This window comes from Python bivittatus, unplaced genomic scaffold (assembly GCF_059951505.1).
Source record: "Python bivittatus isolate LINGU-HERP-01145 unplaced genomic scaffold, Pbiv_v1 ctg000070_np1212, whole genome shotgun sequence".
NCBI classification, from domain to species: domain Eukaryota; kingdom Metazoa; phylum Chordata; class Lepidosauria; order Squamata; family Pythonidae; genus Python; species Python bivittatus.
In genome coordinates this window covers 20,011,061-20,028,813 of record NW_028277034.1, presented here as the reverse complement: position 1 = coordinate 20,028,813, position 17,753 = coordinate 20,011,061, and the positions used below count along the sequence as shown (strand labels likewise).

Here is a 17,753-nt window from a genome sequence, read left to right as displayed (position 1 = left end):
TAGTACACATTACACCTCTGCTTTGCCAGCTGTACTGGTTGCCAGTTTGCTTCTGGGTCTAATTCAAGGTGCTGGTTTTGACCTTTAAATCCCTTCATGGCATGGGGCCGGGTTACCTGAGGGACCACCTCTCCCTGATTACATCTGCCCGTCCCATCAGATCTGGCAGAGGAGGCATGCTGAGGATCCTGTCTGCTAGAGAATTACATTTGGCAGGTCCCAGGAGGTGGGCCTACTCTGCTATGGTGCCCACCTTGTGGAATCTTCTCCCCCCAGAGGTGAGATTAGCACCATCCCTCTTAACATTTTGTAAGTCCTTCAAGATCTGGCTATGTGATCAGGCCTGGGGCTCCCAGGGGGCCGGGGAGATTTTATGATGGCTCCCTTATTAATTTTATCCCCTCCTGTTTTGTGTGTTTTTACAATTTGTTATATGTACAGTAGGTGTTTTTCTGTTTTATTTTTTTAATTGTTGTACACCACCCAGAGTTACCTTGTGTGAGATGGGCGGCTGTATAAATATGATAAATAAATATTTTAAACATTATGCATGTGTGCATATGGTTATTAACAAATATTTGTCACACAAAATTGCCAAAATCGCATGAAATTTTGATATGAGTTCTTGTATATTGCAAGATATATGAGTTCTTACATTTTGCAAGATTGCTGTCTTTTTAGGGTGCTGTGTAGTAAGTGCCTGTATTGACCTCTGTGGTGTTGACCCCTGGTTTTGACTTTCTTTGGGGTGCAGTAATCCGAGTATATAAAATATTATTTTCTTTCATTCTTTCAGGGATGCCTTCCTTCTGTTTCACCTTTTTAAGGTGTGCAGCTATTTCATTATATCATTGTCAGAGGAATACAAATTTTAAGTGGTTAAGAGTTTACCCTCTTTTACTAAGATGAGTTGCAGAATTGGAAATATGAAGTGATACTAATGATTGCTCATCTTTTTATTATCCTCATTAGGTGTTTACAGAATTACATTCCAGCTCACAGCTTAACCCTTTCTTGCCCAGTGTGCCGGCAGACATCAATTCTTCCAGAGAAAGGGGTTTCTGCACTGCAAAACAATTTCTTCATCACCAACCTGATGGATGTCCTGCAGCGAACTCCAGACAGCAGTATTGAGGAGTCTGCCATCTTGGAGACTGTCACAGCTGTAGCTTCAGGGAAGCCACTTTCCTGCCCCAATCATGAGGGAAATGTAAGTGGATTAGATTCCCATAAGGTTTATCAGTTGACCGTTGAAAAGAAATTGAACTCTGAGATTAAAAGTGAAAATGTATTGCTTTAGATGCAATTGATTTTGGTAAAACAATATTTTATTTTCCATTGTGACTGCATATTTGTATAGTTAAATATATTAAAGGAGGCGAGTTAGGAGGAATTGTGTGTGTATACATACATATATGAGAGTGTGTTATATTAACTCTTTCAGAATACAGTCTGGAGTCTTCCTAATAGGTAGTCCTTGTTTACTGCCTTGTTTATTAGCAATTGTTCACAGTTACAGCGGTGATAAAAAGGTAACTTTGAGACCAATCCTCGCATTTACAACCTTTGCAGGTCTGTAAAGCAAGGGGAAGCTGAAGGAAGATTGCAAGCACAGTTGCATTTCACTTAGCAATCACTTAGCTTAATGACCGAGTTGCCAGTCCTAATTGTGGTCGCTAAATGAGGACTACCTTTATATTTTTGTTTTATAGAATGCTTATTGAAAAGTGCTAACACAGTAATGAAATCATTTAATAATGTGCTTTAATTGCTGTTTAGTGTAGTAATTACGTAATTCAGTACTTTTTTGCTTAACCTAAGTGGATTAATTAAATGGAGTTTACTGACTAACACTAATTAAAAGCAATTGAGTCCAAAGATGAATTACTTCTTTTACATCGTTGTTTCATAAATTACTGTATTTATTGAGAAACAAAAAATCTATCTTGTCTGTCTCCATGAATACTTTCATGCCCTTGGCCTGTGTAATCCTTGTTCATAATTTATTTACAAAACTGCATACAAAACTTCATAATTTAACTGTTGCAACCAGGTATGGCAAAATAAATATTCTAGTAAACCATACAACTTCCTTCTTATTGAATCAGTAGTGAATCTAGCCCTGAATCCAGTATTTCTGATAACAATAGTAAGAAGAAAAAAAATTGCATGTGCCAAAAAGGGACTATGGCTATATGTGAAGCATACGGACAGTGTTATTTTTATTATTCCATTTGAGCTGTCAGACTGGTTTCACTGCAGATATTGTACTGCATCATATTGTACTGCATGCAAAGTTTGTACTGCAGATATTGTACTGCATCATATTGTACTGCATGCAAAGTTTGCTAGTATAATGTGAACAATATGGCAACCTTGCTACACAAACACATTGAAGTCTTGGAAATCCTTAAACACTACAGAGATACTATAATGTAGTTTATGGCCAACAATGAAGGTGGGAGTTTCAGAGATAAGAGACAAAGCATGTTTCTTGCTTGTCCCTTTCCCTATTCCAACCACTTCAGTTATCTACCACTAGGCACCACCTTCAAGTATCACTTTATCTTCTAGATGTAATTCATAGTACTCTGTACCTCTCCACAAATAAGAACCTTGATGTGCTTCATTGACAAACATGTTTTACAGGATCATACATTGTTACGTGAGTTGGAATTCTGCCCACACCTTTTTTTATTTGTTTGTTTTTGGGGGGCAGGGACTACATAGTCTATACAGCAGTTTTTCGCTTGGTAATAGTCCTGGTAGTGTTAGTTGTAGTAGTAGTAGTAGTAGTAGTAGTAGTAATACAAAAATTCAGACCCTCAAGAATAAAGGTTACAGAGATTGATTTGTACCATAGAATCTTTTTCTAGCATAAGTAGTTTTAGGTAATTGTTTAGCCCCCTACTCTGGCCTCACTCTTTACCTGCATTGACACCTATGGCCAAAACCGCAAGGATTGGGGGCTTGTGAACATTGTCCCTATATATAAAAAATGGAGAAAAGGCTGGTCCTGCTAATTATAGACCGATCAGCCTCCTCAACACAATCAGCAAACTCTATGCAAGATACCTACAATGGAAATTCCAGGACTGGCTGGAAGAAGAAAAGATTCTTGCAGAGGAGCAAGCTGGCTTTAGGTAAGGCCAATCCACCATTTGTCAGTGTGTAGTACTCCATCATCTCATTGAAAAATACTCCTTCTGCAACACAACCTTCCTTTATGCCACCTTCATAGACTTCAAAGTAACATTGATTCAATATCCCGAGCTAAATTGTGGAAAAAACTGGAGGCACCCTCAATTGACCTACATCTGCCTCATTTAATATGTATGCTACATGAAAGGACTGCACTCAAAGTAAGATGTCACCCCCAGGGCCATCTCACTGGTGCCACTGAAATTGAGAAAGACATCAAGCAAGGCTGTATATTGGCCTCACTCTTATTCAATTTCTGTATTGACTCCATGGTGGGCCATCTCCACAACACAAACTTTCACTCCCCAAAACTTGCTGGAAAGCACATGTCTGTTCTACTCTATGCAGATGATGCAGCAATACTTTCAAGAACACCTATTGGCCTTAAAAGAGCACTGAGAGCACTAACGCAGTACTGCAAAGAAGACCAGCTAGAACTGAATTATCAGAAAGCTAAAATTGTGGAATGTTTCAAAAACTCCAAGAGCCACTCCTGGAGCATTGATGGCCACAAGATTGAGCAGGTCTCCTGCTTCAAATCCCTGGGGGTAGTCCTCCATTCTGCATAAAGCCAGGACCCCAGCCTTTATTGCCTGGGAATCCAACAGGTACTCTGCCTACCCTATGGTGTGCTTAACTAAAAAGTACCTAAACACTGGAGGGCCTTTACTCTGGTGCAATATCATGTCCTACCTTCAGCTGTCCTTGAAGGCTGATACAGGAAGATTCCTTACGTGGAGAGGCAATGCTCCTGTGACTCTGGACACACAGAAACAACAGAGCATGTGCTTCTCCAGTGCCTGTATTACTGTAGTGGATTGCAGCAGAGAGCAAGGCTATCAGGAAGGAGAGAGTGTATTCCAGGAAGGGAAAGGAAACAAAAGACAACAGAGTCTGCAGGACGAATGTGGGAAACAAAAGTTCAGGATATCCACTCTCTAGAATCTCCCAGGGTATATCCACTAATTGCAGTAGTACAGATTTAATCTGGCAAGATTCTATCTATGAGGTGTAACCAAGTAAAGGAACTGAACTCAACTGGACTGTTTCACTGCTGTCCTTGGGCTGGGCCTGATAATTACAGAGACATTCATACTAGCCATCTCTCATCATTACTACATAAATACCCAGGGCACACAAGACAGTTGTACACCTCCCTGCTGCTTTCAGATACCAACCTTACTACAACATACACTGTTGCCAGGTTCTGCACAGGAGTGCTTAAAATTAATCGGACAATGACATGTGCTGTAAACTAGTCTTAATGAGCAACTAGTTTGCCATACTAGAGTGCTCTGTAATTTGATAAATATAGTCTTCCACATACTAACCTTTATGCTCCCCTACACCCATATAATGCCCCTATCTGTCTTTTTAGATTCTTTTAGACTCTTGTTATACACACTTACACACACACACACACACACACACACAGATACATACACGTAGTACATATGCGTGCTCTCTCACACACACACACACACACACATATACACATACACTTTCTGTTTTAATACATATCTTTTTTTATAACTTCTAGCTTTTCATAATTTTCATTTTTTTTATAATCTATCTTTTTTGCTTTTTAATTGACCGTACCCCACCCTCCTTATGCTGGTCTATGACCTTAATAAAGATTTGACTTGATTTGTAATTGTTTACATTCAGAGAATAATTTCAGTACCTTTGAGGAGTTTGCTTTTATTTTGAAGAACTGTCTAACTCATAATCTCAGAGCTTCAAAAACTAATCTTTTTCTTTTTCAGAAATATTCTTTTAAAAAGTAGATATTGTCTCTTAAAGTACAGTATAAGTATGTATCTGCACTCAGACAATATCTAAGCTGTGAGACAGTTTAGCAGCAAACAAATAGTATGTGTTCAGATCACACTTGCCACAGGTGTTCTTCCCACAAGTGGTTTTGGCTAGCAAACAGGGATTTCATTATGATTAAGATATATTAATCATTAACATATATGAATCAGGAACTTTTGGTACCAGCCAGAAGGAAAAACCACACTTTGTTCTTGTCTTCTGTCTCTGGCTTTTGAGGGATAAATAAGTAAACATCTCTGGTAACACCACAAATTAAGGCTTAGGTATATAAGTTATATAACCTCTGTGATATGCACCATATTCCTTGAACTTGACAATTTTGTTTATTTGTTTATTTATATGATTCTTAATATTTTAAAGAATTAATTAAATAGAAAACTGATATATTGCAAAGCATTGGTTTCTAGCATCATCTTTGGGCAGTTGGATTTGCTGCAATTTTACTAGCGCAGCTCTTTGTGAGAAGGCTGACTCAGCTGTAGGGACCAGCAAGCTCCAACATGTTCCTTATTTGCTGCAAACCGTCTTAAGGATTAGTGTGTCATCTGAATCGTTCCTCTATGTGGTACCTAGAAGAAATATATTTTAAAAAAAAAACTTTTTCAGTATGTTATATAAATATTATGCTTGCTTTTATGAGATCTTAAAGCTCTTTTACTCATGGTACTTCTTTCTTTTTAAGGAGGTTGAACAGAAATACATTAATATGAAATAAGTATCCATTAATAGATGAAATTCTTGATTCTATTTCTATTAAACTGCCAGAAAACCTTGGCTGTACTGGCATTCCCACTGGTGTAGTTTATTTTAATCTGCTCTTGCCTTGTTTGAGAAATAACAGATGCACTTTAAGTCTGATAAACTTTAAAAACGTCAACCTAAGCAGTACATATTACTTTCTGTTAAATATGTTTGTGCCAGAAATATGGGCCTCATTAAATGCAAAGCTGATACTATTTTGATGTGTATTGCAGAAGGTATCAGTAATGCTTTAGGAATTTATGAAGTAACTTAATACTCCTAAAGCACAAGATATGACAGTTTTATTTAAGACTGAAGAACAGAGAAAATAAACCCACTGAAGAGTAATTTGCTATGCTTTAAATAATATAGAACAGTAAGATTGTATTTATTTGTATTTGTATAAGTATGGGGTAATTTTCAATGCTATTGGACATTATTATGCATAGCTGTTTATTACATAAAACAATTTTGGTGACTTTGTTTCTTGCTTTTGTTTTGTATATAGAATTTGTAAAATAAATGTTATCAGTATTTGATATTAATGTTATCAATAAACAGTACTGTGCATATCAACTTAGAGGATGCCCCATTGTATTCATTGGAACTTACATTTAGGTAAATATGCATAGGGTTGTGGGCTAAAACTGCAATCCTATACATACAGTGGTACCTCGGGATACAAACTTAATCCGTTCCGTGACTCTGGGCGTATCCCGAGTTGGTCGTAACCCGAAGGAAATTTCCCCATAGGGTTCAATGTAAATCCGGTTAATCCGTTCCGCCCTCTGAATTTGGTCGCACCCCGAGGCAAATTTCCCCATAGGGTTCAATGTAAATCCGGTTAATCCGTTCCGCCCTCCGCCCGAATTTGGTCGCAACCCGAGGCAATTTCCCATAAGGTTCAATGTAATTACCGTTAATCCGTTCTGGCGTCCATGGACCACACGGAAAGCGGCCGGGCGCGGCGTGGTGCGGCGCGAAAATGGCCGGGTGCAGCGTGGCGCGGCGTGAAAACGGCCCGGCGCGGCGCGGCCCGGCGCGAAAACGGCCCGGCGCGGCGCGAAAACAGCCCGGCGCGGCGCGAAAACGGCCGCGGACCACGCGGCAGGGCCGGAAAAACAGCCGCGGACCACGTGGCACGGGCGGAAAAATGGCCGCGGACCACGTGGCATGGGCAGAAAATGGCCGCGGACCACGTGGTACGGGCGGAAAATGGCTCGTACCCCGAGGCGGAGTTCGCAAACTGAGGTAAAATTTTGGGGCCAGAGCTGGTCGTAACCCGAAAAATTCGCAAGCAGAGGCGTTCGTATCCCGAGGCATCACTGTACTTACATAAGTACAAGTCCTGTGAACACATTAAGCTTTACATTGGAGTAGAGATGCAATAGAAGAGCAGTTGTAGTCAAATTGAATGTCTATAGCTGGTAACTGTTTTAGTAATCTTAGTCATCTCAGTGAAAACTAGTTTGGTGTAGTGGTTAAAGGTCCTGGGCTAAAAATTGGGAGACCATGAATTTTAGTCCTTGTTTGGAATGAAGCCAACTGAATGACTTTCGGCCTAGGAAGAAGGCAATGGCACACAGCTTCTGAAAAAGGTTGCTGAGAAAATTGCCTAAACTTGTCCAGGTAGTCACCAGAGTCATGACCAACTTGAAGGCAGGGGGGAAAAAGTCATCTTAATAGTGTATTTACAGGTATGGTGTAGAAAATGATTGAAACTGCATTCATTTTCAAAACCTTTGAATATGTAGGATCTAGAACTGAAAGAATACTCAATCTATATCATGATTAAACTGCCCCAGAATGCTTCACTTGCCTCTTAGAAGAAAGAGAGGAAATTACTTTGGATTTAACTGAAACATCAATAAAGATAAATGATCAATTAAAAGCAAGGGTGTACAGTCTGGGCCCCAGGTTCCAGAAGTTGCCTAGTGTAACAGAAGGGAGAAAAGATTACATGCATTGGGAATATTCCTGTTACTTTATTTAAACAATTTAACTGTAATTCAATATAAAAGCTAATTTATTCAGTTTACTTTCTATTCTGGCCCTGCTTTTTGGAATGTTCCTCAATGACATACCCCTCAAAAATTAAGTGCAGCCCTTGGCTTGAGAAATATTGCATGCCCTTGGTTTAAAACAACTTTGCATTGAAATGCATCATATCAAGAATTAGAAATAACTCTTGTTCCTTTTCTTGAATTCAGTGAGTTGTACCAACATTACTATTAATGTGAGATGTCAATATTGTATGCAGACTTCTGAGTTCAAAAATTCAGACATTTTTCCTTATTTTTAATCAGCTGATGGAGTTTTACTGTCAATCCTGTGAGACAGCCATGTGCCAGGAATGTACAGAAGGGGAACATGCAGAACATCCAACAGTCCCTCTTAAGGATGTAGTAGAACAACACAAGGCTTCTCTTCAAACACAATTAGATGCTGTGAACAAAAGGTGAAACTGAAACATTTCCTGATTATAGACTTGCATGTTAGGGCAATTTTCTCCAGGTTGGCACCTTCCAGATGAGTTGTGGTTATAATTTCCAGAGCATGAGTCTGGGAATTCTAAGAGTATGGGTCTCACATAACTAGGGAGTGTCATGTTGCAGAAGTCTGTTCTGAAAAACAAAAACAGATCATGGTTTATGGCCATTTGAAAATGCTACTTGTGACCTTCTTGAGAGAATGTACAAGGGACTTCTGCTTCCTGGACTTTTCCTCTCATGGAAATTTAGAAAGTTTATAAGGTGAAATAATATTCTTTGTTGAAAATGAAAAACACCAGCCCTGATTTATTATACCTTCATTCTTCCTTACCTTATTTAGAGAATAGTCCAAATAAATGCTTAATAGACATTGGTAGTATTCATATAATGTTAAGCCAAGGCTTATGTTCTTAAAAACCTTTGAGTCCTCAGGGCTTTCCCTTCTATCCACCCAAATTTTCTAATTATAACATCATTATAAAGTAGTATTACACAAATTCACTTGGCTCAAGCGCTGCACCAAGCTTTGAGGTCTGTATTCCAAAACTAGGTGGGTGAAGGCAGAGGTTGATCGGGAAGTGGGGGTTCACAGGTAGGAAAATGCAAAGATGGGACCAAACTTTTGACCCCATCTGCTGGGGGCCATGTAAGAAGACTGATAGGTTGCACGTGCCACACAGGCCACTTTTGGACCCCTAGTTTAAAACTTGGTGCCAAAAAACGTAGAAGATTCATAAATAAGCCAGTATATTGTAAAATTCATTGGCCACATTTATACCTAAATACAGGCCAGAATTATTTGGGATTTTGGCTCATTGGGAATGAGCAGCGTGCTGATGTTTGCTGCATAGTTTTTCCATTTGGTTCCTGCTGGCAGGAGCAGTTAAACAAACCCAGATGTTTTGATATGGGAGGACAAACCAGATTTCTTTGTTCCTTGTAATGATAAATCACAGGCAGAACTGTGTGCTTTTGTTTAATGCCCATGCTGACAGGAGGAGGCAAGTGGAATCAATTGTGTATTGAGCATGAGCATGCTGCTTGTTCTAAGTTAGCAGAAATTTTGATGAATTCTGGCTTAGAATTGCAAGTGAAGGTGGCTGTCATGTTAAACAGTTCAAGATTCCTCTAGAATTGACAATACTTTGTATAGTCTGAAAATTATAATGCTAACAAAACTTAAGAAAGCCAGATGTGTATATAAATTTGCTATGTCCCTGAAGATCACCAAGTGTGTGCTTGCTTCACATGTTGCTCTAAGCTATAGTTTACTGAATAATTACAGTTGATTGGGTTCACACAAAATACTAAGCTACAATCAAACAAATTATATTCTGCCTTAGCATAATTTGTAAATTCAGCTAACGTTTGTGCTACAGCTTTTGACATTGAAAAAGCATGCATCCAATCTAAATTTAAATCTATTTATTGATAACTATTATATATAATATATGGGAATAGATTAAATGTTTCCCACTAAAAAGAATGGAGAAGCAAATACCTAATGGTCAAATCTGTAATACACTGCGTTCAAACATAATATTTAACTATGGCTTGGCATTTTGTGTGCAGTTTCTTCTTGTTATTATGATTGAGAATTATTTAAAATTTAATAATTGTGTAATGATAATGCCATGTTTCATGAATGTTGAAGGAAAAACTATAGCAATGCTATTTGAAATGTTAACTGCTTATTTTTTAATAGGCTTCCAGAGATAGATACTGCATTGCATTTCATATCTGAAATTATCCATCAGCTGACCAACCAAAAGACCAGCATTGTAGATGAAATTCATTCTACTTTTGATGAACTCCAGAAGACATTAAATGTTCGCAAAAGTGTGTTGCTTATGGAACTGGAAGTGAATTATGGCCTTAAACATAAAGTGAGAGCTCTATTCTTGTCACTAAAATGTTGCTGGTTTTATAATGGGTGTATAGTATCATTGGGAAAAATGACTGAAATGGAATCTCTTTTACTGAAGAAACCATAGGAAATGGCCAGCGTGCCATATAAAAGTAACAGAATTCAACTGAAATTTGACTGTCTCCATTTCATTTTTATTATGTAGTAACTAATGTCTTGTACAAATAAACAGCTTCATAAACATTGCTATAACATTGGCTTGAAAGAAACAATAATTGGAGATGGTCTTAAATGAATATTTCTTGTTGGATTTTCAGGGCATACACATATTTCTTTGGCAGCGGTAGCGCTGAAGTAGAGGCCTGAGGGTGGCAGCAGCCAGCTGAGACTGCTGAAAGCCCCAGGCTTCTACTTCAGCCCCAGCACCCCCAGTGCCGCCGCCGAGGAGAGCTGCTGTGCAGGACGGCCAAAGGGCAGAGATGGGAGGGAATAGGTGGGTTGGGGGAGGAGACAGTATCTTACCTTACTGAGGCTTGGGGCTGGGAGGGACCAAGCCAGGAATGGCTTCGATCAGGTGATTCCTCCCCTAATGACTGGTGGGATTCAGTTAACAATGGCAATGGGGACTGCTGGGATTTCTGAGGATGTGGTCACTTGGCATTGCGCTTTATGCATGGCTTAGAAATGGAAATTTGGTCCCAATTACCTCTGTTAACTGAGGACTACCTGTTGAATTTGCAATTCTAATACATAGCTAGTTAGGATCAAAGTTTCCTTGTAGCCATGAAGTCTACACATCCTAGTCATGCTCACTACCTCAAAAGCTATTGTGATGATACAATGAGCAAACATCATCCTTGTAAGTCAGACTGGTAATAAGAGTATTGCAAGTCTTCAGGTATGTGACAATGCCAGAGTGGTTAGTGTGTTGCCCATAAATACCTTCCTTGGTGTCTACTAGATTCTTTGCCCATTTTATCTTTTTTTAAAGATTTATTTTAATTTAAAAGATTGGAAATGACCGTAATTGCCAGATCCTGTCATCTTATGGAAAGCCATGGTTTATTTTTTGTGCCATAGTAACTTGGTACACACATAAGAAATCATGATTTATAAATCACAATGATTTCATATAGTTATGTTAATTGAAAACCAAATAAACCACTGTATGTTTTAGAATTGTGTGAATCCAGCCTATGTTTGAGAGAGGGAGAGAGAGAGAAATATAGCTTATATATTATGAACCGGAGATGACTTGTCCTGGGTTCAGACATAACAGGTAATTATGACTATAAGGCAAAAAAAGGAAGGGATTGCTCACAAATCTAAAATTTTTCATTAAGCGGCTAAAACATATTAACACTGAACAAGCCTAGTCAGAAGTTTCCAAATTGGTTGATTGCTGTTTTTTTGGAGCCCTGCTGAACACAGAAATTTTTGTGAGAATGTTATTCAGTATATTTTTAAACTGAGTCCACCAAATATAATGCAGTTTTATCCAGTTTAGCACTATTCTTAGATATTTCCATGAAATATTAAAACTTGCTGATAGATGTGCTCTTTGTTTTATAACTTGGAACTTGCATGAAATAACCATACTGTTGCCTTTTATTCAGGTCCTGCAGAATCAGCTTGATACTTTATTGGAGGGACAAGAAAATATTAAGAGCTGTAGCAATTTTACTGCCCAAGCACTCAGTCATGGAACTGAAACTGAAGTATTACTTGTTAAAAAGCAAATGAGTGACAAGCTGAATGAGTTGGCAGACCGGGATTTCCCTCTTCAGCCCCGTGAAAATGATCAACTGGATTTTATAGTAGAAACAGAAGGATTGAAAAAATCCATTCATAATCTTGGTACTATTTTAACCACAAATGCAGTGGCTTCTGAAACAGTGGCCACAGGTGAAGGACTTAAGCAGACTGTGATAGGGCAACCAATGTCAGTCACCATCACAACCAAGGACAAAGATGGTGAGCTGTGTAAAACTGGAAATGCTTATCTCACAGCTGAGCTGAGCACACCTGATGGAAGTGTGGCAGATGGAGAGATACTTGACAATAAAAATGGCACTTATGAATTTTTATACACTGTCCAGAAAGAAGGAGATTTTACACTTTCTTTGAGATTGTACGATCAACATATTAGAGGCAGCCCATTCAAACTCAAGGTAATTAGGTCAGCAGATGTGTCCCCTACTACTGAAGGAGTTAAGAGGCGTGTTAAATCTCCTGGCAGTGGCCATGTGAAACAGAAGGCTGTAAAAAGACCAGCTAGTATGTACAGCACTGGCAAAAGGAAAGAGAATCCCATTGAAGATGATCTAATCTTCCGAGTAGGTAAGGAGTGCCTCTGTTTTAATTTTTTTGGGATTAATGCTTATAACTGTAGACAGTAGCCATAATATTATTTTAATTTTGAAAGAGACAGAATTTTTGAGAAACTAACAATATTTTAGCATGCATTCATCAGATATCCCAAAATCTTTATAGCCCACAAAACAATCATTTCTAGAAACTTGAAGACTCACTTTTTTTTCTGATGTACGGAAAAGCATATTTACATTTTTCATAATCAGTAAACAGTTTCGAAATGTGAATATCACACTGAACATCTGTATTAACTTTGAAAGAAAGGAAGAATTTACTTTGAAGACTGAAATATTGCAGTAAAAGTTGGGTGTGCGTGTTCAAGTGAGCATTCTAAATTTTTCAAGTACAAGATTGTTTCCACTATCATAAGTTTTGAGACATTTAAAATGCTGTGTAGTGTCTCACTTGAGTAGTAAAAGAAGCAATTCAGTTTGATCCAGAATCATTGAAGACTGAAAACTAGTTAAATACCTAATTGTTTTCAAAAGGAAGCATTATGGTAACATCTGAAGTGTTTTAAACATGCCTTTCCTAGTGTTGCTTTCTTGATACTCAATATTTTTGTCATATAATTTTTGCAATAAAACAGGCTGGTGGTAACAGCATGCAAGTGAGTGTTGAAAAGTCTAATGTGAGCGCTCAACTAAAAAAACATGATTTTGAACAGCTCTGCTGTTCTTTTCTAGCGTTCTTGATTATTGCTTACTCAAAATCTACTTATTTAATTAAAATTAAGTGAGATCAGTTTCATTTATTCATTTCAGTTAAATAATTGGATAGGTGTTTAGCATCTATGTTGACTGCAGAGGAAGACATTTTAAGTGTAGTCAGTACAGAAACACAGTCTGTTATGCTACTGAGTGGGATGATAATTTTTTTGCAATCTCATTGAAATATCAGCTAAGCTGTCTGATTTTTAGAAATGAGTGCATCCTACCATCTCTGTTAAGTTGGATATGTTCTTTCCAAACTTTAAAAAAAATGTCTTGAAGAACACTTGTAACAACATTGTCTTGTTGCAAGGATTTTGTTGCTAGTTGTCTACTGTAAAGTCTTTCTCTTCTCATTTCCTTTGGGCAAGTCCACACAAGTACTTTGCATTAGTTAATGATTAGTTCTGAGTGCAATTTTTCTCATGATACAATCTGTTTCTGAAGCTCAGTCAATTTATTTCAGACTTTGCTCCAATTTAGTGAAATCACAACAATTTTGGTATTTCCTTTGAATTGCTACAATTCTGCAGGCCTTTTAGGAGGCCCATATATCCTTTGGCAAGAATTCTTGTCTTACCACTTCTGGTTCTGAGCTCAAGCAAATTGTTATCCCTACCATATAATTTTAACATTTTATTCCTGGAATTTATCTCTTTGAATATACATTGCTTAAAACATGTCCCTTGCTGTTTACAACCAGCCTGTGTAGCGTCATGATCACAGCTATTAGGAAGAGCACTCAGTTGCAGAATTGTCAAAATGTTATCATTACAACTTCAGAAATCACAAGGGTTTTTAATGAAACAAAGGAATTCTGGCTGGGGAATTCTGGTAGCTGAAGTCCACATATGTTAAAGTTGTTACGGTTGAGAAATACTGCATTAGACTGTGCTGTAGTACTATCATCAAAGATTTCATTTTTTAAAATGTAATAAGCCTCTTTTGGTATCTGCTAAATATCATTAGTGCTCCACTGAGGGAGTCTTTTACTTCCCCTCACTTATTTACTATGTCCTCAGCATGGCTCAAGGGAAATTTTGCCAGAATCCAGTGAAATAGTGCCTGTATCCCTGTGGCACTGGCCAAATGGAATGTATCATTTACTGGGTCCTCTATTATCCTATCTATGTTGAGATCAGGCATAAAACACTGATTATGGATAATCTTAATAAGTCTGATGGAGAACAATTGAATTCTCTTTTTGTTGGCTCTATTCTGTTTGTCAGCAGTCAGGTCAATACTTCTGCTATGCTCTCTTTTAAACTGAGAAAAATGTTCTTAATTATAGGATTGGTTTTAGTTAAGCTAAATTTCTAAGTGGCAGTTTTTATGTATGTTGCGTTTATTTATAATTTTCTTTTTGTGTAGAGTGGATATAAGGGATTTTTGTTATGGATATGCTTCATGCTAGCTTAGGAAATGGGATAACTATAGGATAACAGTTTTTGTACCTGTTGGTTAGCTAGAAGGTAAGGTAGGTGGGCACTGATTGGCTTGTGGTTTTCTGTGTATTTTGAGACCAGCAAAGTTGAGTTCAGTTTCAAACTATCTTGTGAGATACTGTGAGTAGAAATGTTAATGTTATGAAAATGCTCTTCATATCCAGCAGCAGAATAAAATGCAGCCAGCTAGAAAGACTTGAGAGTTTTTAATTTTCTTTTTTCTTGCAGATAGTTACTTGACTTTCTTTCTAATTTGGTTTGTGTTCTTATCTTTTCTATTTTGTTTTGTTTTAGGTACCAAAGGGAGAAACAAAGGGGAATTTACAAATCTTCAGGGAGTAGCTGCATCTACAAATGGAAAAATATTAATTGCAGATAGCAATAATCAGTGTGTGCAGGTATGATTTTTGTTTTGTTTCTCCTTTCAAACTTTTTATGAAATGCACAGGACTCACCACATGTATTAAAGAAATATATATCCGAAGTACCAGAATTTCAGGGATCATTGTGGTTGATGCTGTGGAATTAATAATTATGTTAAATTTGAAATACAGCTCAAGTTGGAAGTATGCATTAAATTCTAATGAATCCCAAGCGTAATTAGGCTAGTTCTGACCACTTTTGAGGCTCCCAATTTTGAATTATCATCTCCATTATCATTAGAACTGCAGCAGAACTATCTAGCCCATCATTCATGATATTGGGCTTCCAAGCACTGAAGAAAGAAAACATGTTCCTTTTGATACTCAGTAAATGCCAGGGTGGGGAGATGGAGGGAGGGAAAGGAGTGAAATAATGAACAAATTTATTTTCTAAGTAAAGGCAATAATTAATATGGGACTCTTCAAAGCTGCAGAAAGGAGGGACACTGAGTCTTTTATTTTCCTTCAATGTATGGAATTTGATAAAACATAATAAGTTTAAGAAGCACATCCTAGCTTCTTTTTTTAAAAAATCAGCATTTAAGGCACTAGCATCCTTCAGTCTGTTTCTCTAAATATATGCAGATGTTATCTCAAAAGAAGTTACAATACCTGCAAATTTTACCCAAATGTTATCTCAAAAAATAGAAGCAGATGTTATCTCAAAAAATAGAAGGATTACAGCCAATTGTTGTTTTCATATTCTAGTTAATGGGAGACATGATGCTTCAGGTTTTGGAATGTTGCTTTAAGCTTGGATTCAGAATCAGATTGGGCGGTTTTTAAAATCTTGCAGCCAATCAAGACTCAAAGCTATTTTGCATGCAATATTCATTTACATCCATGATTATCCTTTTTTCTAAATATCGTAGAGCTACATTCCAGGTAGTTTACCATCCAGGTATTAGCCAAAGCCATAAGTTATTATCTTCAGAAGGTGAATGATTTTAGGCATATGTAGAATTAGACTATATGTCTGCCGTTTTACAACATTATTACAGTGAGAGATTTAACAATTAGGAGCGTGCACAAATGTATTAAGAACCTCTGAATTCTGTTGAAAATACTTTTGAATGCTTATTGAATTACCAAACGCTGCTTAATTAAAGACCAGTTCTCTCTAAAGCCTGATAGTTTGAACTCTAAGGTAGAAATCCTATTCACCTGCCTCTTTGGTGGTGGTGGGGTGTGAAAATGGGTTCAGTATAACTGTTATTTTTCTTGTGTACAGTGGAACCTCGAGTTATGAATTTAATCCGTTCCGTGACTCTGGTTGCAACTCGAATTGGTCGCAACACGAGGCAAATTTTCCCATAAGGTTCAATGTAATTACCGTTAATCTGTTCTGGCGTCCACGGACCACGGGTCAGGGGCGTAAAAATGGCCGCGGACCACGTGGCACGGGTGGAAAATGGCCGCGGACCACGCGGCAGGGTGGAAAAACGGCCGTGGACCACGTGGAATGGGCGGGAAAATGGCCGTGGACCACGTGGAACGGGCAGAAAAATGGCCGCGGACCACGTGGAACGGGCAGAAAATGGCCGCAGACCACATGGCACGGGCAGAAAAATGGCTGCGGACCACGTGAAACGGGCAGAAAATGGCCACAGATCCAGTTCGTAAGTCGAGGCAAGTTTGCAAGTCGAGGTAAATTTTTGGGGCTGGAGCTGGTCGTATCTCGAAAAATTCGTAAGTAGGGGCGTTTGTAACTAGAGATACCACTGTACTTTTATTTTTTAGCCTCACTGGGTTTTAGAAATATGTTCCATTGTTTTTGTAATGTTGAGTGCAGTGGGTTGTTCAGATCCCATTCAGGTGACAGCTGTCTTTAAAAAAAAGCATTGCCAAATTTGGAATATTTTGAAAAAAAAACACAGCATGATAAACTGGGAGCAGTTGACTGAAAGGAAAATTGGCAATTATCCATTGCTGCATGAGTCTGTTCAGATTACAGATTTCCCCCCCCCTGCATACAAATGTGGACTACTGTTATGTGATGTTAGAAGATAAACATCACATAACAGTAGTTTAATAATAAATAATGTTATTGATAGGGAAAAACATGAACAAAGCTGCTTATAAACCTAAATAATTTGAAATGCTATTTCCCTGCTCATTCATTCACGTATTCATGTCACTACACTTTTGGATACCAAGCCCATAGCAAACAGAATATAAGATGGAGAACATGCATTTGTCCTGAAGCTTGTTCATAGCACAGTCTTCACTGATCTAAAGCTTTTATAGGCAATTCTTTTTAGGTACATAATGATCATATTGGATCCAAACAGATTATTTTAGTTTTGAATGGTTCCCATTCTTGTCCACAAGCTGGTTGTATACTGGGACTTGCTTATTCTAGGAATCCATCCAGCTAAATCATTACATGCCAGAGAACCTAAGGGGCACTTCTGTAGACCACTTGTACTTAGTGCTGTTTATTTGTGGCTGTTCAGAGTTCTGCTTTCCACTGTAACGGTGACCTTCTTTAGCAGCTCATTTGATTCACTGAGTTTCTTCCCAATTTTCCCTTCATCTATAGTTTCCAACCGCCCTCCTTATCAGGTTTGCATAGCAAACAGTCTTCTTCTCTAAAATGTTTATATAAACATTTCAATAGTACTATAACACTGAAAAACTAAAGGCTTGAATTTCACATTTTCTAA

The 17,753-nt window shown here is 38.0% G+C and overlaps 1 protein-coding gene and 1 long non-coding RNA gene across 8 annotated transcripts in view; one reads left to right on the top strand and one right to left on the bottom strand.

Moving 5' to 3' along the window:
• The window catches only part of TRIM2 (tripartite motif containing 2), a 72,824-nt gene that overhangs the window by 38,620 nt on the left and 16,451 nt on the right, over positions 1–17,753 (top strand). For all 7 annotated transcript variants that reach the window (XM_088132740.1, XM_088132738.1, XM_088132735.1 and 4 more), the window contains 5 exons: positions 973–1,210; positions 8,085–8,236; positions 9,976–10,156; positions 11,754–12,477; positions 14,960–15,063. In XM_088132740.1, the coding sequence (XP_087988866.1) occupies positions 973–1,210; positions 8,085–8,236; positions 9,976–10,156; positions 11,754–12,477; positions 14,960–15,063 (1,399 nt within the window). The remainder of the gene's footprint in view (positions 1–972; positions 1,211–8,084; positions 8,237–9,975; positions 10,157–11,753; positions 12,478–14,959; positions 15,064–17,753) is intronic.
• Positions 4,798–17,753, bottom strand: part of LOC148216854 (uncharacterized) — a 37,639-nt gene continuing 24,683 nt past the window's right edge. The window contains exons 2-3 of the long non-coding RNA XR_015794530.1: positions 7,598–8,402; positions 4,798–5,606 (exon numbers count right to left, since the gene is read on the bottom strand). This is a non-coding gene — a long non-coding RNA (uncharacterized LOC148216854). The remainder of the gene's footprint in view (positions 5,607–7,597; positions 8,403–17,753) is intronic.